Raw genomic sequence first — 26,376 nt, 5'->3', positions numbered from 1 at the left:
AACCAGAAAAGAACAGATGCATAATTGTACAATTATGATTATGAAATATGATTAAAGAGAAAGATGTTCAAAGGATTAATAGCCATTTATTTCAATGATGAGATTATAGTTTTCCCTGCTTCTTCAGACTTTAACTTTCAAAAATCTCATCTACTAAAAGTATGTTAATTTTTTAATGAAAAAAAAAATTAGGCCAAAACACAAAGAACTTGGGCCTAGAGGTTGACTACTGGAGAAGCCAACATGTACAAGCTGATGTGAAGTGTCAGGGGTTTGTGGACCCTAAGGCTAAAGGCAAATGAGCCTCCGCTCTGAGTGGCTAAGTCAAAAATAATGGCAGCCTCTAGCCATTGTAACCATAGAGGAGTCTTTCCTGGGAACCAGGAGGAAAAATTGTGGGTCTCACGTGAGTCGGCCAGATTATAATCTGTGATTATTTCCTCATTTTAAAAGTAATCATATTTGGTAACAGACAGTTTGGAAAATGGAAGGAAGTAGAAAGGAACCCTGTGTCTCCTCTCTTAAAAACCAAAGGCAGCTACTGTTAACATGTGGGTATTTCTTTCACTCTTTTATTCCTCGCTTAGTGTTTTTGTTGTATTTGTTTTCCCAAATCAAAATGGAATTTTATTGCAAAAATGAAAGCAATACAGGAAAGTGTAAAGGAGAAAGTATAAATCGCTGGAAATCCCACACCCCAGGCATATCTGCTGCTAACATTTCAGGAGACATCATTATAGATCTCTCTCCTTTTCCCTATCTCTCTTTCTCTCTCCCCACTTTCCCTTCTCAGCACTATATATATCGCTGCTTTGGAATGTTAACTCAACAATGTGACCATCTTTCTGTGCTAACAAATAGAGAAACACTGTTTTTACAGAGTATTTTCTCATATGAGCAATGAATTTCTGAAGCTAGTTTCCTACTGATGAACATTTTGACTTTTTGTTTCTCAACACTTTGATTTTATAATAATAAATATTTTTGTATATATATCTTTATCCTTTTCTGTTTATATCTTTAGGAAAAAAATCATAGATTTGGATTTACTGAGTAAAAAGCTCTTACTTAAAATTTTGTTATGTATTGCCAAATTGTTCTCCAGAGAGATAAGAATGGTCTTTTCCCTGCAACCTCGCTAACACTTGGTATTTCTAATTTGTCAAATTATTTGCCAATCTGAACAACCAAAAATATCTTATTTTTGTTTTAATTTGCGCATAAGACTTTATTGTCTTTTTCTACATAGCTTTAATCCTTTTATCAGTATAATAGTACATCTTAGAATATGATAGAATAGAATATCATCATGTTAAAGAACAGAATGAGTCTAATTTATTTTAACTAAATTTCATTTTATGATAGTTGGGAGTAGGTAAGAATTCTTATCTGGAAACTTCAGAAATATGTTTTTTTCTTAAATCTTGCTTATAGGCTCAGAACAAAACCCATATTTATCTCTTCCCACTCTTGTTCCCTAAAATTGTTAATCGTTCTCTTCTCCCACAGCAACAGAATAATACCAAAGAAACATTATTTTCAACTTGTCATCAGATTTCCAGGAAATCTAACATGGTATTAATGCTAAAAAATAAAATAAATGTTCTGCTGTGCAACGGGATTTCTACATAAGTAGGACCTAGTGATGTTAACTATGTTGAAAAATTTATCATTTAATTAATTTCTTTGGTCACAATAACAAATTATGATAATATAAGCAAACCTTCAGGAATATGTAAATAGCTCTGTTAACATTGTCACACATTGTTAAAATGATTTATTTAAACCCACTTGCACAGCTAAAGTAGAATACTATCTCAGTGGAATAACAGAATTAGAAAAATATTAATGAAATAATAATGAGTTTATTTATTGAGTACTTACTATATGATAAACTTTTTAAAATATTATTTCATTTAATCTTCAGAATAACTCTATAAAGCAGGTTTTATAGTCTCTTACAGATGAGTGTATTACAGATCAGGCTCAGAGACACTCTTGCCTGGGCTTGTACAGTTAGTAAATAGAAGGAAAGATTTAATATTCTGTCTGAAAACTATCATACTATTTTAAAACAGAGTTAACAGCTCTTAAGTAGGCCCAGGTAGTTAGTAACTTAATATGAGATAAAGAAAGCATCCCAGGCTAACAAAGAATTCAATAAACGGTATTAGGAAAATTGACTATTGGGAAAGGAGGAAAGTCAAGTTACATTCTTACCATTTAACAGATTTCAGGGGAAAGCTTTCTAACAACAAAAGCAAAAGGAAAAAGATCACCAGAGACAAATGTAACAAACTAAACTACATATAATTTTTTTCTATATAAAAAACACATTAACAAAATTAAAAGGCAAATGGTCAACTATAAAAAACATTTACAATAAAGATGACAGGAGATTAATATTCTTTAATTATACAGAACTCCTACCTATTGATAAAAAGAAAAAAGCCCCACATAACAAAAACCACCTGCTAAACAAATGAGCAAAGAACCTCAACAAACAATTCGTAGAAGAAATATAGTTTTTAAAAAATTATAAATGCACCTGAAATTGATATAACATGGTGTATAACTACACTTCAATTAAAAAAAAAGTCAGGTAGACAGGTTTTTTTAAAATTTTATTTATTTGAGAGAGAGAGCGAGAGTTGGAGCAGGGGAGAGGGGTAGAGGGAGAAGCAAGCTCCCCACTGAGCAGGGAGCCTGATGCAAAACTCCATCCCAGGACTCTGGGATCATGATCTGAGCCAAAGGCAGATGTTTAACTGACTGAGCCACCCAGGCACTGTAGATAGACAGTTTTGAAATGTAAAAAAAAAAAAAAATTTAATTTAAAAATAAAAATTATAAATGTATTAGAAAAATATATTTTCATATTAAATAATTTTTTAACATTAGTATTTCATGCAGCAATCCTGTGTTGACACTGGCTCTTTTATGGTGTTTTGTTGTTATCTTTTTAAGATTTTATTTTCAAATAATCTCTGCACCCAGCATGGGATTTGAACTCATAACACCTAGATCAAGAGTGGCATGATATCCCAACCCAGCCAGCAGGTGCCCCTCTATGGTTTCCTATGTTGGAAAGTATGAATTGGCTGGACACCTCAGAAAGTCATTTGAAATTACTATCGAGAATCCTAACGTGCTCATATTTTTTAAATATAATACCTCTATTTCTAGGACTACATTCTAAAATAATAATCAGATGTGTACACAAGTAATGGACTTCTAAATGCTTCATTGCAATAGTATAATACCAAAATGTGGGGAGTATCTATGTGTCTAACAACAGGGATAGGTTAAATAAATGATAATAAATCTATTATTTTTGGTCCTGGGTAGCCATGAAAAGTCGCATTTCTGAAGAGTATTTATCAGCCACAATGTAAAGTTAAATGGAAGAAAGCAGTATATGCACCTGAATAGGAAGCAATGCGTGGTCATATTTGGTGCCAGGAAGTCAGGCAGATTGCTTCTTATATGCTTCGAATATGAGGAGGTTAATAAGTAGTATGTCTGGCTGGTAGGATAGCAAGTGATTATTAATTCCTTCGTATTTCGTATTTTAATTTTGAGTACACGTATTAGTTTCCTATAGCTGCTGTAACAAATCACCACAAACTTAGTGGCTTAAACAACAGAAATTTGTACTCTCTCAGTTCAAGAGCCTGGGGCGGGGGGAGCGGGGCGGGGGGCACTCGGAAGTGCTGCTCACCTTTTCCAGCTTCTGGTGGCTGCCCGCACTCAAGGCTTGTGGCCACATCACTCCCATCTCTACCTCCTACGGCGTGGTCTTCTTGTCTTCTGTCTGTGTCCGATCTCCCTCTGCCTCCCTCTTACAAGGATAGCTCTGATTGCATTTAGGGCCCATCGGGTTAATCCAGGATCATCTCATCTCAAAATCTTTAATTGAATCACATCTGCCAAGACTCCTTTCCCAAATAAAGTAACATTGACAGGTTCCAGAGATTTGGACCTGATATCTTTGGGACCAATTGTTCAGCCCACTATATTACATTTTATTTTATCAGAAAAAGGTTCATTTTAGGAAAAATTCAATTTTGATCCCATTGATTCAGCTGGAATTACTACACCCAAAAGAAAAGTTGCTGATTTGGGATTTTTAGAGAAGGCAGTTTAGAGAGGTGTTTAATTTTATACTGAGTTTATATTGAAAGAACTTCTTTGTGTATCAGTCTCCCTCATTCAGTTGTAAGCTTCCTGAGGGCAGAAACAGTGTTCATTTTGTTCATTGTTGTGTTTCCTTTTCCTGCTCTCCAGCTGCTGGAAAATTTTTACCTAGTAAGCCTTTGCTGACAGGATTGTGGACCCACACATATCATTTGAAATGTCCCTTGGGGTGGGCTACTAGTGTGTGGCAGTAGGCAAAAGCAGACTGGTTGGGAGCTCAAGATAGCTGCAAGGTTGGCGGGGGGCAGGGGCCAGCTTCCCTTGGTTTGCCTAGGACCCCCCCAATTTTAACACTGAAAGTCCTATGTCCCAGGAAACCCTTAATCTCAGGCAAACCAGGATGACGGGAAATTGCAGATGGGCCAGGTCACATAATTCTAGCCGGGGTGCAGGGCTGCAAGAGCCCCTGACTCCTGGGGTGTCGCGGGGGCCAGGTTCCATCACTCGCCACTGACGAAATCCAAAGGCAGAGACGTGAGTGGTGGTGAAACAAGAAAGGAATTTATTTCAGTGAGGCCAACAATGGGGAGACTGCGGACTAGTGTCTCCAAGACTGTCTTCAAAGTCCCAAAGATATTTTCCAGGTTTATATAAGGAAAATGTGGGGCAAAGGTGGGTGGGGACATGCAGGTGGGCAGTGAAGCTCAAACAGATCTTTGTCTTGGGGTCAGTCACACAGGGTCTTGTCCTTATGGCTTGAGGGGTAGTTTCATTCCCCTCAGGGGATGCTTTGCCTGTAGGGTCTTTTGCCTAAGTTAAAAGATAAGCTGGAAAGAAGAACGTAATCAACTGAAAGTTGGAGGTAGTTCAAGTTCTCTGTCACAATCAGGCTTGTTTCATGTGTGTGACAAAGACGGAAAGGTAAGGACTGTCTGGAAGGACACACAGAGGTTGCCTCTGGAGACAACCTCTGAAGATCTGCGGTCGGCAGGAAGGTTAACTTTCCTCCGTGTACTCCTCTGAATGCTTTCATTTTTTAAATGATGGGCATGAATTAATTACTTTCTAGTCTAAATTGCTTAAAATAATTTACTGAGTTGTAGCTGGGGCGCAACTGGAAAGAAGAGACATGGGTTGTTTGTCCCCCCTGGTGACAGGGCTGCCCCGGCAGCAGGACTTGAGCTCTAAGGGTGACAGTAGTGTTCAGGTAAACAGATAAAACAAGAGCAAGGGCCCACCAGAAGGAAGGAGTCCAGTCTTGGACCAAGTCCTCAAAGGGCAGGCAGGAAGCTGGTCTTATTGATACTGACTGGAAGAGAACGCATAGTCACAGATTCATCCTAGGTCTTTTAAGATTTAACTCTTAGCCAGATTAGCTTGGCAAACGTTGAATGAAATTCTCTTTCAGGCAAAATATTGGGGTAGGCAAAGCTTCAACTCCCCTTCCCCAATTCCCTGATGATAGGTTCAGCCAACCTAATGGGGGAACAGAGAGCTAAAAATAAGTTTGTAGGACTGGACCCCTGGAGGAGAAACTACAGGATCTAGAGGGCTTCTGAAGGTGGGGGGGGGGGGGGGGCGGGGGGGGGGGGAGGCTGTGAACAATGAAATAAACAAGAATCCCAAATGGGACCTGCAGGCATTAGGGGGAGGACCCGCCCGGCCTCTCCGAACAAAGATGACTAACAGCTTCCTAAAATATCAAAGAAACTTTCCATGAGGGCTGTTAAATTGATCTGCACCTTTTTTCCCCCAGACACACTTTTAGAAAATGGGGAGCAGTGTACAAAGTTTGCTGAGAGGAAGAGAGGCTTCCCACCCTTCCCCCTTTGCAGGACAGAGTGTGGGAGGGTCCACACAGCATTCCACAGCCCCTCCTTCTTCAAGAGCTTCTCTCTGCTGGCTCCCCTTGTGAGTTTCTCAGGAAGAAAGCAGGGGTGTCAGTGTTCCTACTCCAGGCTCTGATCTTGTTCCCTCCCTCCACCTCCTCCCTATCTCAAAAATTGAGGGTTGCAACAGAGATCATGCTTCTGCTGGTTCTGTTCTCAGGCTTGCACCCCCACCTGAAGATTGGGACACCTGTGACCGTGACCCTCCCGGTGCCTCATTGCTCCCACCAATGCTTAGGAAGTAAAATCTCAAGTTTTCCCCTGTGGAGAATTTTGACAGCCTTTGAAAAAATAGTTGGTGTCTTTGTTTTACTTCAATTAAATTAAAAGGGGAGGGGAGAGGGGAGAGAAGAAAAGGGGGAAAAAATGGGTGGACAAAGCCCTGGCATGATGTCCCACTCAGATGGTGTGTAACAAATCCAACAAATATGGAGGGAGTGCCTCCTGGGTGCCAGGCACTGCTCTAGGCGCTAGGACTCGTCACACCTGCAGAGCTTACATCTAGCATGGGAGACTGACGATAAGCAGTAGGCCTAATTAATAAGTACGTGCTGTAGTATCTGTAATGGTGGGGAGGACCGTGGGAAACAATGGAGACAAGTAAGGGAGTTGGGAAGTCCAGGCTGGGGCAGCACTTAGGACATCTTCTCTTACGTTAAAGCAGACCAGACACCGCAAATGAGGCCTAGAACAGCGCCTGGCATAACAGCAAGTGCCCAATCAACTTCCTTCTACTTTCCTGTGCCTAAAAATTCTCATTACTGAGAGTCAAAGTAAAGAATGCATGTCCTGATTTGACTTTTCCTTATATTCAAATGTAAAGCAAGTTTCTGGCACTGGGAGGAAATTCAAGACTGTAAGTCACATATGCCTGTGAATTCAGGGTTATTAAGGATTGACATGAGCTCAGGAACTCTCTTTAAAGTGTGTCTTGATCTAGGCGGGGTTACAACGGTATATGCATATGAAGGAATTCAGGGGGCTATGGCTTAATGTACCTAAAGTACACGTCAGTAAAAAAAAGATGTGATTACCATTGACCTTGCACTTAGGTACCGCTCCCACACTGCAGTTCTTGAGCACTCGGCCACTGCACTGGAAGGGGCCGCCTTGAGCCTGGGCACAGGCAGGACAGCTTCTCAGGAGAGGGCACTGGGCATCTGCCCAGGGACATCTACATCAGGCAGAAGTTCTGGGCAAGCCTGTCATCACACTGCCTTTATAAATGCTCTTGGCTCTCCTTGAAGGACCTGGGCAGATGGACGTGAAGCAGGCTGGCTGGGTCCTCCGACCCAGAGTGGGGAGTCCCATAGGACCAGCCAAGAGGGTCCTTGGCTTGTCACAGGATGGAAATCAAATGCAAGCCAAGAAGTGAGAGTAGAGTTTATTGAAGACATGGAGAGAGTAGATACAGACAGAGCATTTTCCAGAAGACTGAGAAAGGAGAAAAGAGTGAGTCTCATCTTTACTTGGGGCCTGAGGTTTTTATTGAGGTGTGGTGCATGTGTCCTCTCAGTAATCCAGGAACAAAGACTCCATAAGTCACTTATGCCCTGGAGCCAAGGGGTCTTGATGAGTCAGTGGTCTTGGAAAGTGGTCATGACAACCCGGGTCACTCCTGAGATGTCATCTATTGTGCTGGAAGACTCCAAAGAGATCATTAACTTCTCTTCCTTTGCAAGGAGGACATATGTTATCTGTTCTGTAAGGCCTGTGTAAGGCGAAGGGTGTAGGTCCTAGCAAGAACAGAAGCAGGAAAAGGAGCAAAGAGAAAAACAAACAAACAAACAGCTTTTTTTTTTCATGGGATCCCTCTGGTTTCCCTGTCTCAGGAGAACAAACACCCACACAGGAAACAACCAGACAGCAAGCACGTCCAGGTGAGACCATCAGGTCTCAGGGAAAAGGTTCTTACTCTGCTGAGAAGGCTCGTCTACCCTGCTTCCTCACATCAGCATCTATAACAGTAGATGAGCCACTGAATAGTGAGGTCCTGGAATTGTGTCAGGCCAGGTAGGAAGCAGCTGCTTGCACCCAAGAAGACAGCTGACTGAGTAAACATGGAGCCACCCTGTCATCCCCATCTCTCTCTGTCTCTGTCTCTTTATCTCTCCCAGTGTGAACCTCTGTCCCTCTCTCTGCCACACCACACACCCAAGATTCTACACCTGTATCAGATACCTAACAACCTTCTGAGGATGCACAGAGACCCGAGCAATCCACATGTCCCCGTGTGCACTCACTGTTAGACGCTTCGCATCACGAACCCTCGGGTTTTAGGTGTTTATTTTTACTAGAAAAGCATGCCTCTTGGAAGGATGATCTCTAGGCCTGGTTGGGAGGCTGGAGTACCAGAAACCTAAATAAAGCCAGGAGACAAGGTGGGCATCCACCCTCTCAAGCACTCACTGGGCTGCTTCACGTTCTTCCCCACAGGAGGCAGTGTCGCATTGCCCGGAAGAAGGCCAACTGGCCCGCATCCAGAATGTTATCCAGGAGCTTCCCCCATCCCATTACAGGTAAGAATCCTTGGTAAAAGATGTCCGCGACCTCTCAAGGTGGTATAATACCAGAGATGCAGGCTGGTGTCATAAAAGGGAACAAGTTCAGTGGACAGTGACTTTCCTGTGGCATTTTGAGGTGGGTGAACAGGTCAACTTTTCTCAGAATGCATCAGTGCCTGCCCGGGGACATTGGTGGGAAGGGGCAGCCCATGTCCTATTTACTTGTGGGGCCCCCCTCAGAGTCTCACAGGAGGTCATTCTGATCACACAAGCCAGGCTCACTGGCTGTGATATTCTAGGTTCTTACCCAGATTCATAGCATAAACAAATCTCTGGAATCCAGGAGGGTTTTTATTTTTTTTTTATTTTATTTATTTATATTTTAAAGATTTTATTTATTTATTTGACAGAGAGAGACACAGCGAGAGAGGGAACGTAGCAGGGGGGAGTGGGAGAGGGAGAAGCAGGCTTCCCGCGGAACAGGGAGCCCGATGCGGGGCTCGATCCCAGGACTCTGGGACCATGACCTGAGCCGAAGGCAGACGCTTAACGACTGCGCCACCCGGGCGCCCCCGGGAGGGTTTTTAAATAGGGTTTGGCTGTAGCTCTTGAGTTTCTGGCTGACTGATGTCTCTGTTTGCTCACCAGTACCATCCCTCACATCATCCCATCCTTCCATTTGTTCTCAGTTTATCCCTTCATCTTACCACCTTTCCCAGGGTTCTCTAAGCCTCTTTTACAAGGGGGCAGATTTTGATGTGGTATAAGAAAGAACTTCCTACAGTAACAGATGTCATTCATCCATGAGATGAGCTCTCCACCTAACAAGGACCAAGTTACCCGTAGCTGGGAGAATTCCAGAAAGAGCAGAGATAAGAACCAGTTTCAAGATTGTGTGGCAGCAATGGTGGCCTGGGTAAAAGGGGGCCCAGGGAACTGTCTCTGGCTCTCCAAGGGCCTCGACTGACTTCTAACAAAACCATTCCCCTTCTCCACCCTGGGCCAGCGTGCCTAGGGCCAAGAAGATTATTTCCATCAGTCTTGATACCTTCCTGATATTCCTCCAAAATTCATGAGATAGAAATATTTAGAATCTCTTAAATCCAAACATAGAAATCATCTCCAGATGTCAGGCTTTACACAGGCACTAAAGTTTCTTACTTTGTTAAAAAAATTAAAAAAAAAATGAACCATTACAGGACCTTGGAATACCTGATTCGACACCTGGCCCACATTGCCTCCTTCAGCAGCAAGACCAACATGCATGCCAGGAACCTGGCCTTGGTGTGGGCGCCAAACCTGCTCAGGTAACAACCATACCCTCACCTTCTCACCACCCCCATGCGCTCAAAGCAGCCCACCAACCGAAACAAAGGCCCTTGAAGACACACCTGTAGCTAAGTGGTCATTTGTAACACATATAAATTAGGACGATTGTAATAGGCTGAGCTCTTTGTCTGCTCTCCTGGAAACTCTGGGTTCCAAAGGCGTTTTCTGGCTACAACCAGCATGTGGCTAAAGTTACAGGTCTGTATGTTATAAGTTCTTGAAAAGGCCTTTCTTGTCTTTAGGGCTCATTGGCTTTTGTTAGTTTTGGTGGGGTCACTGCTTCATAGGACTTCACAAATGATGACCTGACCCACAGAACAATTGGGTGGGGGTGGGAGGAGATCCTGTGCAGACAAAAAATCAATTCCTGTATATTCACAAATACAGTGTTTATAGTCTAACAATGTATGGTACCTGGTCATTGCTTTCAAATTTGTTCAGTGTGTTGGGCTTCACAGCCTTTGGGGAGGCCTTTTGATAGGTCTTAAATAGTTAAAATAGTCTAGAGATTAACAAACTGTATACATTTAGGAAATGGGGCTTGTACAAAAGGCTCACGGGCTCCCCCTGACTGCTTTCCATTGTGGGGCAGACTCACTCACTGACTGTGTTTCATTCATGATTTAGATCCAAAGAAATAGAAGCCACTGGGTGCAATGGAGACGCGGCTTTCCTTGCAGTTCGGGTCCAGCAGGTGGTGATTGAGTTCATACTGAATCATGTGGATCAAATCTTTAACAACGGCACACCTGGGGCTTTGGAGAACAATGGTAATGGCTGCTTCTGGCACACTCCCCAGCAGGCCATCCTTCTTCCTTGCCTTAGTGCTGGGGCCCAAGAAGAAGTTAGGGTGGGCTTGCTTCAAGCTCTGAGTGTTGGCTGTGTGCATGTGTGCTGACTACTTCATGTGTCAGCGTCTGGGGATCGTGCGTATATGTCCTTTAGTCTGTGTGCAGCAAGATGTGTTCATGGGTGGCTGTAGCATGTTTCTGAGCAGTTGCATACATGACCTATCCCTTGAACGCAGAGTTCTGAGCTGGAATAATCTGTTGGTTTTAGTGAGTTATTAAACTCTCTGGGTTATTATCTACAGGAAACATTCCTCCCTCACCTTTACTTTCATTGTGGTATTTCAGAAGACCCTTAGGTCTTCGTCTTGGAGTTTTATGTGAATGGGTTAAGTGGCAGCGTGGTCATACACACGTGTATATTCAGAATGTGTTCTCTTCGCAAGCATTACTTGAGTGCTTACTTTGTTCTACCCCGCACCAGGCACTAGGCCTACAAAACTGAGTGTGTATTGTGGGCATGCATATGCAGAGACTGGTTAGTGCTGAAACCCTCTGTGGCCATGTTGGTGAGAAAGATATAGCTATTTGAGGCTGGATGTGATAAGATGCAAGACTATGATTTCCGATAGCGCTCATAATGATATAATGAACACTAGGAATGAATTGGTTTCTGTTGCTCGAACTCCTGTGAGCTTAATTTGTAAAAATCAAAAATCTATTTGGTCAAGAAGCCTTGTAATTACCACTTGTGTGAGTTTTCCAACATTAGCATACATCACAATCACCTGGAGGGCTGTTCAAACACAGATTACTAGACCTAATCCCCAGAACTCCTGATTCAGTCTGTCTGGAATGCTGCTGAGAATTTGTATTTCTTTCTTTCTTTTTTTTTTTTTATGTTATGTTAGTCACCATACAGTACATCATTAGTTTTTGATGTAGTGTTCCATGATTCATTGTTTGCATAGAACACCCAGTGCTCCATGCAATACATGCCCTCTTTAATACCCATCACCAGGCTAACCCATCCCCCCACCCCCCTCCCCAGAATTTGTATTTCTAATGAGTTTTCAGGTGATGTTGCTGCTGCTGGTCAGGGTCTACACGTGGAGAACCAGTGGTATATGAGAACCCTATCTGCAAAATATTTGTGTTAGCTGATTAAAGCATTCTTTTCTAGTTTAGCTAATGTATTTGGAACAAACACGCATAACCATCAGATTAATCGATTGCAGCTAACATCCAATTTTGATTCCTGGCATAATTGTGCCCACCCCTACCCTGTCCTCTATGTGGTTTATAACCTTCCTTTGAAAAAAAACTTTTTATTGAAATAAATTTCACATAGCATAAAATTCATTTTAATCATTTTAAAGTATACAGTTCAGTGGCTTTTAGTGTATTCACAGAATTGTGCAACCATCACCACCATCTAATTTCAGAACATTGCATCACTCCAGAAAGAAACCCCATACACATGAAGCCGTCTCCGCACATTTCGCCCTCCCCTGAGACCCTGGCAACCACAAAGCTGCTTTCTATTTCTAGGAATTTGCCTCTTCTGGACATTTTATATAAATGGAATCATACAACATGTGGTCTTTTGTGACTGACTTCTTTCACTTAGCACATGTTCTCTGAGGTTGACCCATATTGTTACATATGTCAGTGTTTCCTCCCTTTTTACGGATGAATAATATACCTTCTGTAGTATACCTATACTACATTTTGTTTATACATTCCTCAGTTGATGGCCATTTGGGTTGTTTCTACTTTGTGGTTATTATGAATAATGCTGCTGTGAATTCAAGTTTTTGTGTGAACACATGTTTTTTATTCTCTTGGTTATATACTTAGGAGTGGCGAATGTTTCTTTTTATCTTTATTCTAACTCTCCCGCTAGAGATGTATTTTTTTATTGTAAGCTGTATAAATCCTTTTTGAAGGTAGGTGAGAAGATGCATTCATTCATTCTTTTGAATCAACCGGTAAATGGTTGGGGACTTATTCTCTGCCAGGAACGGGTGCTCCCCATACATCATCTCATTGACTTATCACATCAACCAATAAGGTCATTCACCTTATTTTATATGTGAAGAACCAGAGAACCAGAAAAGCTTAGTAACTGCCCCAAGCCACACAACTAGTAACTTTGAGACTGAATGTTGAACCTACTTTTTCAGCCCATTCCTCTTTCCTTAACTCTATGCTGCCTCTATGAAGAGAAAAAAATAGGAAAACAGGCCAATAAACCATTGTGCAGAATTAATGACTTTTGGGAAATGTTCTTCTTGACAGCAAATCCTATCCGTGACTGTTAGTGTTAAAGCCGTTCCTGATTCTAACCTGGAAATGCCTTTTCTCTTTGTGACCATTGCCTCAACCATCTTTTGTACCGTATATTGAAATCCAGTTTACTTGTGAGCCTTTAACTCTTGATTGCCTCTAATGCTTATTATATAGTGCATTTCATTTAAAGGTTCTTGTCGTGAATTCGTATTGACTTTGGTAAGATAGCATAGTTAATGTTTACACAAAATGGAAGAAGCCACACCCTCTGGAATTTTAGATTTGGAAATAGGGCTCTATTTCAAATTGGAAAGATTTTAGTCGTGGAATCCAATACTTTTGTTTAATAAATGAGAGCAGTAAGGCCAGAGAGATTGTGATGTACCCAAGATTCATTAAAATATAAATATGCATTGAGCAACTTCTAGGTGCCAGGCCCTACTCTACACACTGTGGACACAACAGTGTGCAAAATGGCAAAGATCCTGCCCTGCAGATAGTTATGGTTTAGTTGGGAAGGCAGGCAGTATACAAGATTACAAATAAATACATTATCACTTCAAAGACAATACTGTGAAGAAAACACATCAGGTTAATGCAATGGTCGATGATTTGGTGGTGTTATTTTGATACAGAGTGGCCATGGTCTCTAAGGAAGTGATCTTTGAACTGAGACCTTTCGACAAAAGAAACCAGTCATGTGAGGATCTGGGGGACGAATGTTCCAAATACAGAGAACAGAGATTATAAAAGCTCTGAAGTGGAAAGGGGCTCATAGTGGTACAGAAAGTAGGCCAATGTGGCTAGAGCCAGTGGGGTCTCCAAAGTGGGGTGCGCCACCCTAGGGGGCACCGAGGACTGAAGTACCGAACCACAGGTGTTGGAAGAAACTATTAGCATTTCTTTTTCATTTCTTTCTATTGTATATTTTGTAATGTCTATGATTTTGTATGTCTTTTGTTATATATGACAGAAATTATATATAATTATATATAATACAGTGGTATATGTGTGTAATTTACACATGTGTAATTATACACATGTATATATGTGTATAATTTACAATGAGAATATGCATTCAAAAAATTTTTACTGTATATTTTTGTAGACCACTGGGTCAGTGGGCAAAGAGGAGAAGGAAAGCAGATGGAAGGTCAAGCTAGGAGTTTGAGGCCATGGGAAAGCGTTTGAGGATTTGGAGCAGGGAGTGCAGGGTCTGAGCACTCTGACAGTGGTGTGAAGGAGAGATGGAAAGGCAGCAAGTCTGGAAGCAGGGAGGCCAGCGAAGGAACAATGGCAGAAATCAGGTGGGCAATCACGGTGGCCTGGACTAGCATGTTAGCAGTGGGTGGAAGGAAGGTGGTGGGGTTCAGGATGCATTTTGGAGGTAAGAATCATGGGACTTGCTTATGGGCTGGATGTGGGAGGCGGTGGTGCATCGAAAAAAAACAAAAACGAATGAATGAAACAGAACTCTTCCAGTTTTCGGCTTACAGCTGGGTGGTCCGTGGTGCCATTTACTGACTTGACGAAGATGGGAGAAGGTAGCAGTTTAGAGGTGAAGAGCAGCAATCACAAGCTCTGTTATGAAATGATAAGTTAGAGATACCTGTTAAACATCTAAGCAGAGACAATGAGCAGGCCTTAGGATACTGCAGCCTGAAACCGGGGGTAAGTGCTATACCAACTGAGGTCTCCTGACCCTACAGTGTAGGTTCTTCCCATTGAGCCAGTTGCTCCCAGAATGACTGAATTTCTTAAGTAAATAAATAATTAACAAATCGTAAATAATCTAGAATGCAAATATTAAGAGTATATAAAATTTAAATATTTTAAACTCCTTGGGATTAAGTTGGAAAACTGGGTTAAAGTTGGAAACTTTACTGAAAAGATTTTAGGATCGCGGATTTACTTAATCGCAGTCCTGCCGAGTGACTGCCATATGCTCTCCTGCCTGGAAGAACCCCAGTATTGCCTACCGTCTCTGTTTTCTACAAGGCCCTTGTTCAGTGGTTTTATTTCCCTCTTCCCAGAGAAGGTCATGCTCTGCAAACAGAAATGGTGCCGTCAAGGTGCTTTCTGAAAATTGGGTGAGTCCTATACAAAAAAAGATGGCTTTAGTCTCAGTTGGTCCAAGTAATCTTTGAGTCTCTTCACACCTTCTGAAGTTATGGAATACTGGCAAGGTTGCCAGAGGCTACACAGAGGCCAACTTGGACCTCCTCTTCTTTTACTTAGATCGAGGTTTCTCAATCTTGGCACTATTGACGTTTCGTGCCAGATAGTTTTTTTTGTTTTTTTTGTTTGTGTGTGTGGTTGGGTTTTTTTTTCCTTTTTATTTTTCCACACTGGACAGCCCCCTTCAGCGCTCACAGCCCACCAGTGAGGAGGTTGGGCAATGGTTCGGGGCTGCCCACTCCTCTGGCATGGGTCCACAATGAGAGGCCCACAGAGAAGGGCCCGCCATTAGCATATCCCCATGTGCTAGTGCCGGAGAATTCTTGTTGTGGTGTGCATTCATGTGCTGTGCATTGTAGGATGGTCAGCAGCAACCTTGGCCTCTACCCACTAGATGCCAGTAGTACTCCTACACATGCTTATGACAACCAAAAATGTCTCCAGACACTGCCAAGTGTCCCTGGGGAAGGGGGGAGGGTGGGGGCTGCAAAATTGCCCCAAGTTGAGAACCAACGACTTGGAGAAAAGAGATACCCTTGGACACCAGTGATCTATCATCATCACTTCCATTTCTTTAAACAAAAAATAAAAACAAAAACAAAAACAAAAAACAAAATAAAACCCAAAACCCTAGAAAGAAAAGATTAGCTTGCATACACTTAACGCCACTGAGTAGTGAGTAAAAAGCTAGCTATCTTTTAGGGAATAGTGTAGGCCATAAAATGTCTTTTCATTGCAGGGATATAAACCTTAGTGATCTAGGGCAAGTATAGGCTCCCACGTTCAATCGTCTTGGAGTGTGTGTTCTGTGGCGGCAGAGAGTAGGAATGGCCTCCTGCCTTGTTCTGGCCGAGGGAGGCCATGTCTGTGGCTGGACATGCATTCCAACCTGGCCAAAGTACTAGGCAGTAAATGCTCAATAAATGTCCTAGGAAGTAAGGAAGGAAGGAAGGAAAGGAGGAAGGAAGGAAGGAAAGGAGGAAGAAGAAAGGGAGGGAGAAGGGGGGGAAGGAGAGAGGGAGGGCCCCTCTCTGAAAAGTACAAGAAGTACAGGTTACCTCCTGAAGCCCTACATGCCTGCTGGCTGTCTGGCCATGAGGTTGTCAGTTTCCTATGTTCAGCCTCTGCCCCCAACCCCCAAACCCCCCAGAAGCCTCCTGTCAGGGGGTCAGGAATGGAGGCGCTGTGGATGAGGAATCTGGCTACACCTGATGCACAGGCCTCCTTCCATGACTGAGCTCTTTTCTTTTTTGTATAGAAAACCCACCCATCACCAAGAGCCTGACCTTACCAGCCCTCTCCTTGCCCATGAAGCTGGTGAGCCTAGAGGAAGCTCAGGCCCGGAGCCTGGCTACTAACCATCCTGCTCGGAAGGAAAGGAGGGAGAACAGCTTGCCTGAAATTGTCCCTCCCATGGGCACCCTCTTCCACACTGTTCTTGAGCTACCAGACAACAAGTAAGCAGCGTTCTCTTAAATTCTGGGGAACATTTGGGTGGAGGGGGACAGAGGAAGTAGTTATACAGTCTCAGGGTCACAATGACAGCATGGGTTGGGGGTACAGGCTGGGTCGGGATGTGAGGGAACATTCCAGAAGAGAAGGGAGCTGTCTCCACAGCTCTCTCTCACTGGTGATTGATGTCTTCCCTCCCTGCCGCCAAGTTATCAAGACTCTCTCCCACCAGAGATCCCTAAGTACCATGATGGGGATGGGGCTCCTAGGGGTCAAGAGTCATGGCTAAAATCCCTGACTCCTTAGTTTAGACAAAACAGTCTTGACATTTTCAGAAGGAAGTTTGCTGCAATCAACAACTTGACCCCCTCCCACCAGCCTCCACCTCCAGGTGACATTATAAAAGGCATAGAGACGAATGGAGGATAAGCTGACAAGAAGTTACACTCTAGACCAAGAGCTCTGGGCAGGCGGCATGGGGAACACACTTGCCTGGCTTCCATTCCTCCTTCCATACCCGTCAGGGCCCTCCTTCGTCTCCAAAACCAAACCGAACATCAGTTTTATTCATAGGATATTTTCTTTCTTTGTTGCTTTCTCTGTTGGAACCCTGGTCTCCACTCAGCCCCCTTTCCTTCTCAGCTTCACAGCCCACTCTAAAAAGTCAGCAGTGATTGAGAGGAGTCCCAAACTCCAGGCAGACAGTGGGTGGTGGGGCTGGAAGGCAAACTTTTCACGGGAGACTGTCATCCTCAATGTTTGGTCAATAGAAAGAGGTATGAAAAGAGGCACCTCAGTCTTCTTATCAGCATGATCCCCAAGATGGCGGGGCTGTTTCCCTCTGGGAAGGGAGGAGGAGTTCTGCCACATTACACACCAGTAGGGGTGTCTGTCACAGTGCATATATATGCATTATGGGAATGGCACACGTAGACCTCACCTGGCAAGAAACCCTTCTGTTTCCTGAAGTACATGGATCATGCTCTCTCTAGACTGAGCCCCATTACTTCACTCCCTAAATCCCTGGAGAATAAGACTTCCACCCAGGGATCAGAAAGAAGAGTACCCCAGCTGGACCATCAAGTGCATTTTCTCTGTGCCTTAGCGACACTTGGGGTGGACCATACCCCAATGTACGCAAGCCTATAAAATACATCCCAGGCCAAGTGCTTGGAAAAAACTGGGCCAGATTCAAAAGAAACCACCAAGCGTTGCAGATCTATCTCTGACTGATTGTAAAAACATGTTGGGCTTGAGATCTGGGTGTTCTGTGAGAACCCTGTGGAGAAAAGGTCCTTTGTGGAACCCACAAGTTGGAAGGTTTCATCAAGTCTGATAGCTGGGCGAGCCAGAGTGGGGCAAGGCCTCCGGTGACCTCTGGTGGCCCCAGGCCCTCCGGACCCAGTCTAGCACTCTCCTTTTCTTGCCTCCTACTGAGGCAGCCCTGCGAGAGGCATCAGGGAAATGAGAGTGAAGCCAGAGACCCACTAATTACCCTCTGTCTTTCTCTGCAGTGACCTTTGGCCACACCCAGCAGCCTCTGACTCTCCCAGGCCAGACTCTTTGCCAAGTCATTTTCTCCATCCACCCCTTTTCCAGTCCACGGAAGTCTTCGCCAGCCCTTTCCTTACCTGCGGATGACCCACCAGGATGGTCAAAGTGCAGGGGGCATATCGGCACTGAGTTCTTTGGTCTTTAGTGTTTACTCCTGCAAAAAAAAAAAAAAAAAATAGGTGTCTTTGAAAACCCAGGACTGCGGTGCTTACCAGAATTCCTACCAGAATTACCAGAACTGTGTGCTTGCTTGTGACCTCCGAGTCTCCCACCCATCTTGCTTCTGTTTGCCCTCACACCTGCCTTTAGTAGCACACCTTTGCCCCTTCCCCTGAGGAATATGAAAGCCTAGCTTGGTCATCCAGGGCATCCCCAGATAGGACCAGACTCGGGCTCAAACTGAATTTTAGAGAGGAATTTCCCAAAATGTCAGAGCCATTCATAACCAAGAGCATGACTGGGGTATTGCTTCTCAATGTAAAGGTCCCACTGAAATGACCAGTCACCAAACTAACCCTTTATTATGGCTTGGCTCTTTTAGAAGAAAGCTCTCCAGTAAATCGAAGAAGTGGAAATCAATATTTAACCTGGGACGTTCTGGATCAGACTCCAAATCAAAGCTGAGTAGAAACGGGAGTGTATTTGTGAGAGGACAGAGGCTCTCAGGTAAGAATCACTAGCAGTTATGTTTTATGAGATGTATAATGTATATCGTATTAGAAAAACTCTGTTCAATCCACCTCCTGCATAGGGAAAAACCCAGTTCTTCCTTACTGTTTCTCTGCTGTGTGTCTCCTCACTACCTACACAGAACACCTCACTTCTGACATTCCTGGTCACCAAATGTGTGGAATTTTTCTGTGCTACACCACGGGGTGTTCTACAACTTAGCTCAATTCTGACACTGTCTATCCGGCGACAGCGTCAGGTCCCACAGGTTAAGGGCTCATACCCACAAGACTGCCCCCCACCCCTTCAGGTGCCAGTCACAGGCCTAGTTGTTACCTAAGCTCCTGACCAACCACTTATAGATGGGAGGTTCTAAAGACCCCCTCCTTGGGTTTGATTAATTTGCTAAAGCGGCTCACAGAATTGAGGGAAACACTTCATTATGTTGACCAGTTTGAAGGGTATGATGAAGGACACAGATGAACAGCCAGTTGAAGAGATATATAAGTGAGGTCTGGGAGAGTCCTGAGCACAGGAGCTTCTGTCTCCTCCATAGAGTTGGGGTACGTCACCCTCCTGATGTTTTTGCTTATCTGGAGACTCTCTGAACCCCATACTATTGGGATTTTATGGAAGCTTATCACATAGGCATAATCAATCATAAACTCCATTTTCAGCCCTTTTCCCTTCTCAAGAGACTAGGGGGTGAGGCTGAAAATTCCAAGTTTCCAGTCATGGCTTGGTCTTTCTGGTGACCAGCCCCTATCCAGGAGCCATCCAGGAACCTACCCAGAGTGGCCTCATTAGAACAAAAGACACTCTTATCACCCAGGAAGTTACAAGGGTTTTAGCAGCCCTGTGCTCCTGAAACATGGACAGAGACCAATAGGTTTTTTATTTTATAAATATTTATTTATCATATATATATATATATATATATATATATATTCCCCCCCACCCATCTCTGCTTCTTAGGTCTTTGGTTTGATCATGTCAAACTCACTAGACCTGAAACATAAACTTAAAGATTAACTAGGGAGTCTTTTTTAAAAAAATAATTTTAGATTTACAAAAAAAATTGCAAAGAGTACACAGAGAACCCTTGTACCCTTCACGCAGCTCCTTTTGATGTTAACCGTAATACAACGAGCCAAGCCAAAAAATTAACATCAATATAATACTATTAAATAATTTACAGACCTTATTCATAATTGACCAATTGTCCAACTAATATCCTTTTTCTGGTCCAGGAATACACATTGCATTCAGTTGTCATGCCTCCTTAATCTCCTCCAGTCTAGGACATTTCCTCAGTGGTTCTGACCATGACACTTTGGAAGAGTATGGCCATTTATTTTGTAGACTGTACTTCAGCCTGGGTTTGTCTGATGTTTTTTCATGATTCGACTGAGGTGATGAATGTTCTGCCTGTCTCAGCGTGTCATATCAGGAGGCACATGATGTCAATATCTTATTGCTGGTGATGTTAACTTTGATCACTTGCTTAAAGTGCTTGTCCATGTAAAGTTACTATTTTTTCCTTTTGCTTAACAAGTATATTGTGGGAGATACTTTGAGACTATGAAAATATCCTGTTTCTCATTATACTTTCATCCCTGAATTTTAGCATCCATCAATGATTCTTGCCTGTAAAAGTTACTGCTGTTATTTTTTTTTTAAGATTTTATTTATTTATTTGAGAGAGAGAGAATACAAGCAGGGGGAGCAGCAGAGGGAGAGGGAGAAGCAGGCTCTCCGTTGAGCAGGGAGCCTGACTCAGGGCTCCATCCCAGGACCCTGGGATCATGACCTGAGCCGAAGGCAGACACTGAACTGACTGAGCCACCCAGGCGCCCCAAAAGTTATTACTGTTATTACAACAGTTATTACTGTGGTGTTTGCCAAATGGTCATTTTCTGTTTCCATCATTCCTTCTACATTGATTAATTGAACTGTATTATAAGGAAGATCTGTCCCTTCTCCCCCATGACTCATGCCAGGGTTATAATTTTTAAATAGGAGTGTTGCATTGTGGGAATGATATCTGAATAATTAATGGGAATTGGTGCAGGAAGGAACTGAGGTAATCATGGTACAATGGGGAATATAACCAATCCAGCTGAGTACTGTCATAAAGGGAAGTCCAGAAAAATCTGCCACAATGACCTTTAGTGTGATAGACTGAAACTCTGATTTTTTTTTTTTTAAATGGGGGCAAGCGTTATGAAAATGAGCTGTAAAAGGTAAATGTACAAATGCAATGAGCAAACTTTGATTGGATCCTTTGAAAAAAGGGGCTACAAATGATAATTTTGGGGACAGGTAAGTTATTAGATGAAATTAAGGAACTGTAAATTTTCATAGGGTGCTAATGGTTTTTAGGAGGCATATGCTAAGGTTGAAGTATTTATTTATTTATTTATTATTTTTAATATTTTATTTATTTGAGAGAGAGAGAGAGAGAGCACGAGTGGGGTGAGGGGCAGAGGGAGAAGCAGGCTCCCTGTTGAGCGAGGAGCCCGATGTGGGGCTCAACCCCAGGACCCCGGGATCATGACCCGAGCTGAAGTCAGACACTTAACCAACTGAGCCACCTGGCACCCCAAGGTTGAAGTATGTAAAGATGAAGGGTCAAAATATTGAAACTCACTTTCATATGATTCAGCAAAATTTAAGTACATGGGGAGATACAGATACAGGAATAGAGAAAGCAAATATATGGCAAAGGTCAGCTTGGGTGGTAGGTTTAGAGGTCTTCCAATTTTGTGAATGGTTGAAGGTTTTTTTTTTTTTTTTGAAGATTTTATTTGAGAGAGAGAGAGGGAGCGCACACACGAGTGGGTTGGGGGGAGGGAGAGGACCTCAAAGCAGATGCAGGGAACCATCCCATGACCTGGAGATCATGACCTGAGTGGAAACCAAGAGTCCAGCTCTTAACTGACTACACCACCCAGGTGCCCCTGAAGTTTTTAGTAATAAAGATTTTGGGGGAAAATGAATGCTTATAGGAAAAATGAGAGAAAATATCTTGAAGGACTCTCCTTGAAGCCAGTGATAACTGTGTGCCAAAGATAGATGTTAGAAGCCTTCACATGTGCCTCCTGGAGTAATGAGGCATGTTATGGGGTACAGCAGGTCCAGTGACTGGAAATAAGAGTACATCCAATTCAACTGACTTATGCAGTGAGGGAACTTACTGGGCTCTGTAACTGGATACCCAGATGTAGGGGAGGCTTCAGGGTTTAACGCAGTGGCTCTGTCTCCAGTCCCCTGTTTTCCTCAGCTCTTGGGTCAGCTTCACCCCCAGTCTGGCTTCTTTGCCGCAACAAAGTGGCTATAGTACTTCTAGGCTTTACCTTTGACTATCACTACGTCCAGAAGGAGAAAGAACATCATTTCTGGTAGCTTGCTCCTCAGAGCAGGGACTCTTCTTTCCCAGCAGCCACCCATCAGAAACACCCCCAACCCACCCCCATCTCAGTTGCCTTCACTGAGTCATATGGATCAATCCCTATGGCCAAGGGAGTGCCCTGTGCTGACTGGCTTAGGCCTGGCTTCCTAAACCAATCACTGGCATGAGGAATGGGATGCACCCAAGAAGTACAAGGGTTCTGTGAGATGGAGGAAGGGAACTGATTCTGGGTAGGCATCTACAGCCTACACTGTATGAGGAAACATGGCTTTCACCAACTGGATGTATCTCAGGTGAAGAGGGCAGGTTGCCGCAGGTATGCTAGATCAGATACTAATCAGAAATTAGGACTCTCAAAGGAGAATTTGAGGGGAAGAGTACCTGGCAAGAAACTCCTGATCTAATAATAAAGAGATTTGCTTAAGCACATCGAAGAGCATTTCAGTTACAGAATCGGTGATACAATGAAAGAAGTTTACCACATAACAAAAAGTCCAAAACAATAGAGCAAAACAATGAAATAAATGATCTGCTTTGATCTTGCCTTAGGAAGATTTCCAACACCCCCACCCCCACCCCCGCCATGTGGTTTTCAAAAGGAAGAAGTCCAAGGTGCTGGATCAAATGGTAGTCCACTCACAGAATGCACAGGATGTTCCTGGCCAGGGGGTCTCAGCCTGGCTGCACCTCCGAGGCTCACACCCATAGCAGTTTTGCCTCAGGAGGTCTGTGGGGAAGCCAGAGTCTTGGTCATTTTTAGAAAGTTCCCCAGGTGATTCTGAAATGCAGCCAGGGTTGAAAGCCACTGGTCTAAGGCCTCATGAACAAACTAATCAGAGACAGATCACTGGGATGGCTGAATTTTGATGGGATGCGGGGGTGAAATGAAAGAGCCATCAGTGCCAGTACAAGTGACTCTCTGACCTTGACCAGGGGTCCTAAGTGCCCACTTTGCACCAGAGGAGTGTTGCTGGGACCCTCAGAACTAAAGACCAGGGTTGGGGCCCACTTGTGGTCACATCCGCCAGCATGGTGTCTGTAAGTGACACGAACTCACTATTTGTGGAAATATGCATTTGAAAAAAGTGAGTCAGTGGATTAACATATTTAAATAATTTTTAAAATCTTTTCTAAACTCCATAACTAAAGGGAATTTTTTTTTAAAGATTTTATTTATTTATTTGACAGAGAGAGACACAGCGAGAGAGGGAACACAAGCAGGGGGAGTGGGAGAGGGAGAAGCAGGCTTCCCGCTGAGCAGGGAGCCCGATATGGGGCTCGATCCCAGGACCCTGGGATCGTGACCTGAGCTTCGAAGGCAGACACTTAACGACTGAGCCACTCAGGCTCCCCACTAAAGGGAATTTTAAAAATTGACTCACCATGTATAGCACTGGGGATTTTTTTGGACGGGGGCAGATGAAGGGGATGTACTGGAATTGATGCATTATCCCCCAGGGAGAGTCCAGGGAACTCTCCAAAGTAAACGCCTTTCGGCAGGGAAGTCCCAAAGCCATAGGGATAATCTAAGAGAAGGGACTTGAGGACCCCAAAGCTGCCGGAAAACTGGGAGATGTACCTCCACGAGGCCAGGACAAGGTCCCAGACAGAAACCTATGAGCTAAATATAGTCCTGGGCCAAGGAGCCCTGAGTGCTCAGTTACTTAAATGGAGCCAGGGAATCCTTGGGGACTGTTCCCAAAAGCAGCTGCTGTGGCCACCAAGGCCACAAGAAGCCACATCATCCGAAAGAGGGTCCAACGTGAAAGGTGAACACTGGTGGCCGTGCAGAGAGAACTGTCGCCCATCCTTCATCATGACACTTAGTGTCATCAGGTCACGGCCCTCAAGGCTGACACATGAGACCCAAAAGAAGTCCAGAAATACAGCCTCTGGAAAACCAAGGCTCCCACTCAGCTCCCAGACTGCCCTCATTCCCCTCTTGGCAAGCTCGCTAGGAGGAACCACCTTTCAGCCACTTCAGCTCCCTGGGAAGAAGCGATATTTTGAAGTGCCTAATGCCGTGCCTGGAATAAGTGTTTATTTATTTAAGCCACACTCTTCCTCAAAGCTGCCTAGGTGGCTTATCAAGGTGCACAGAGGACACCAGGCGCATAGTAGGTGCTCAAAAAAGGTTTGTTTGGTTTGGATCTGCTCCAGGGTGAGACCATTTGGAGGAGCAACCAGCCCGCAGACCTCAGGAGCAGAGCTGCACGTGGGAGAAAGGGGCCTTCCGTCCCTGGGGCCCCCTCCCTTGCTGTACCAAATTCCTGGATGCTGTCAGTTGCAGCTGCAGCCAAGAATCCTACTCTCCAGCCTGCAAGATAGGGGGGATTGCCTTGAGCCTCATGGACTGTACCCCCTGGATGAATCTTTGTATCATAAAATTTGGTTCAAGGCTCCTCATTTGCTAACAGCTGTTTGACAAAATTGGAATTTACCTTTATCTGTAAAATATTCATGAAACTTTGATCTAGAAATGACCTGTTTTTATAAGCTCAGTCCCATTATTTTTTTTTAAAGATTTATTTATTTATTTGAGAGAGGGAATGAGAGAGAGAGAGAGTACATGAGAGGGGGGAGGGTTAGAGGGAGAAGCAGGCTCCCTTACTGAGCAGGGAGCCCGATGTGGGACTCGATCCCGGGACTCTGGGATCATGACCTGAGCCGAAGGCAGTCGCTTAACCAACTGAGCCACCCAGGCACCCAAGCTCAGTCCCATTATGAAAGTAGGAGCATCCAGGGTGGAATGGAGGAATGTTTTCCAAAGGGGAAAATTATAAATACTTGAAAAACTTTACTAAAGAACGTTCTCTTGTGTCCTTACAGCCTGACTTTTGTTCTGAATGCTTCCTCTTAATATGCATTCATCAGGGATATTTTTTCTTTTGTCTTTAGTGGAAAAGGCTACTATCCGACCGGCTAAAAGCATGGACTCACTGTGCTCAGTGCCTGTGGAAGGTGAGCTCTCACAGCCGCTTTCGGAGCTGGGGATTACCACCGGGAGACAGGAGCTCCTGTACCAGACCTGCCTTCACAAGCTACCTGCCTTCTAGTCTCATCACAATCCCCCCTGACCTTCCTGAACCCAACGGGTTCACACAGCCCTTGCATTAACCACCTCCCCCCTCCCCACATTACACCACAAGTCTTGGCCTCAAGGGTAACCACACCTGGAACTGGCAGCCATTGTACATGCAAATCTGAACCGGGTAAAAGGGCAACACCTGAGAATCAAGGCAGACGAGGCCTCCCCCCTGGGCATAAAGAAGAGCCGAGCACTGGTTTTTACCTCCTACTTTGGTGCCTAGATTCGTGTGTGTCTTGAATTTGCACGGTTCTTCACGTCGATGGGCACTGGGCAGGTTCTCTGCCGCTCCGAGTCTCGGTTTCCTCGCGTGTTAAAGGAGGTCATTACACTTCTCCTCCATAAGCAGCCTGGGAATTTTAAACCTAATGTTACAGAAGATGCCCAGCAGAGCCCTTAGTACCTCGTGGGGAGTTTTTCTCCCGATCCCAGGCAACTCACATGTTATCTCGCGGCTTGTCTATTTCCCATCTGGATTTTTCTCCTCTTTGCTGTCACTTTTAAGTCCGTTGAGAACTTGCTCCTCACAACTGGGCTTTCTAACTTTTAGTTAATTTACATTTCTAGTTTCTCACCCCCTGAATCAGCAGCAGGAAGCCTGGGAAAAGGGAGAAAGGTCTCGCTGAGAACAGCATTTGTCTCCTTGCTGGGAAATCGAACCCCTGTTTGGGTCCATCTGCCAGAGGAGGCTTGAAACAACACATTTTTCAAGTTTTAAAGTAAAACAAAATTCTATTATTTTGCCCTTTTTGTCTTCTCCTTCATTTTGAGCAAACATCATTCTGCTATCCGGCATCTTTTTATTTTTTCTTGATCTACATTTACTGCTGGGTGGACGACGGCTCTGTCTAGCTCCCTTAGCCTTTTGGAAACTGCTCCCCCTGCAGAGTTTAAAACAGATGCATGCATACGACGGCATCCTGCCAACATTCTGTGGACATGAGAATATTCTTACTCTCTTGTCAACCAAATGTTATCTGTCTCTCTTAGGAGGGCTATGCCCTTACTACAATGCTTTGCCTTTCCAGTGCTCAGGTGTTGGGCACCGTCCCTTACTGGAAGGCTGTGTCATGGTGTGGGCGCC

General features: G+C 44.0%; 1 protein-coding gene, 1 long non-coding RNA gene and 1 other non-coding gene across 5 annotated transcripts in view; 1 reads left to right on the top strand and 2 right to left on the bottom strand.

The window, feature by feature from the left end:
- ARHGAP31 (Rho GTPase activating protein 31) overlaps window positions 1–26,376 on the top strand; it is a 105,705-nt gene that overhangs the window by 66,194 nt on the left and 13,135 nt on the right. The window contains 6 exon segments of the mRNA XM_027583132.2: window positions 8,463–8,545; window positions 9,730–9,837; window positions 10,487–10,629; window positions 16,376–16,574; window positions 18,665–18,789; window positions 25,103–25,165. Coding sequence (XP_027438933.2) covers window positions 8,463–8,545; window positions 9,730–9,837; window positions 10,487–10,629; window positions 16,376–16,574; window positions 18,665–18,789; window positions 25,103–25,165 — 721 coding nt within the window.
- Window positions 11,766–26,105, bottom strand: LOC113916588. Of its 3 annotated transcripts, XR_003517979.1 has the most exons (4): window positions 25,734–26,105; window positions 25,497–25,642; window positions 18,201–18,277; window positions 11,766–14,520 (listed from the first exon to the last, which is right to left on the bottom strand). It is a non-coding gene; the product is annotated as an uncharacterized LOC113916588 (long non-coding RNA). The 3 variants fall into 3 exon arrangements; XR_003517978.1 differs by having other exon boundaries at window positions 25,497–26,105; XR_003517980.1 differs by lacking the exon at window positions 11,766–14,520 and adding an exon at window positions 14,919–15,036 and having other exon boundaries at window positions 25,497–26,105.
- Window positions 15,286–15,422, bottom strand: LOC113919104. The gene has a single exon (XR_003518834.2). It is a non-coding gene; the product is annotated as a small nucleolar RNA SNORA42/SNORA80 family (small nucleolar RNA).

Source organism: Zalophus californianus, chromosome 1 (assembly GCF_009762305.2).
Source record: "Zalophus californianus isolate mZalCal1 chromosome 1, mZalCal1.pri.v2, whole genome shotgun sequence".
NCBI classification, from domain to species: domain Eukaryota; kingdom Metazoa; phylum Chordata; class Mammalia; order Carnivora; family Otariidae; genus Zalophus; species Zalophus californianus.
This window is presented reverse-complemented; position numbering and strand designations above follow the sequence as displayed.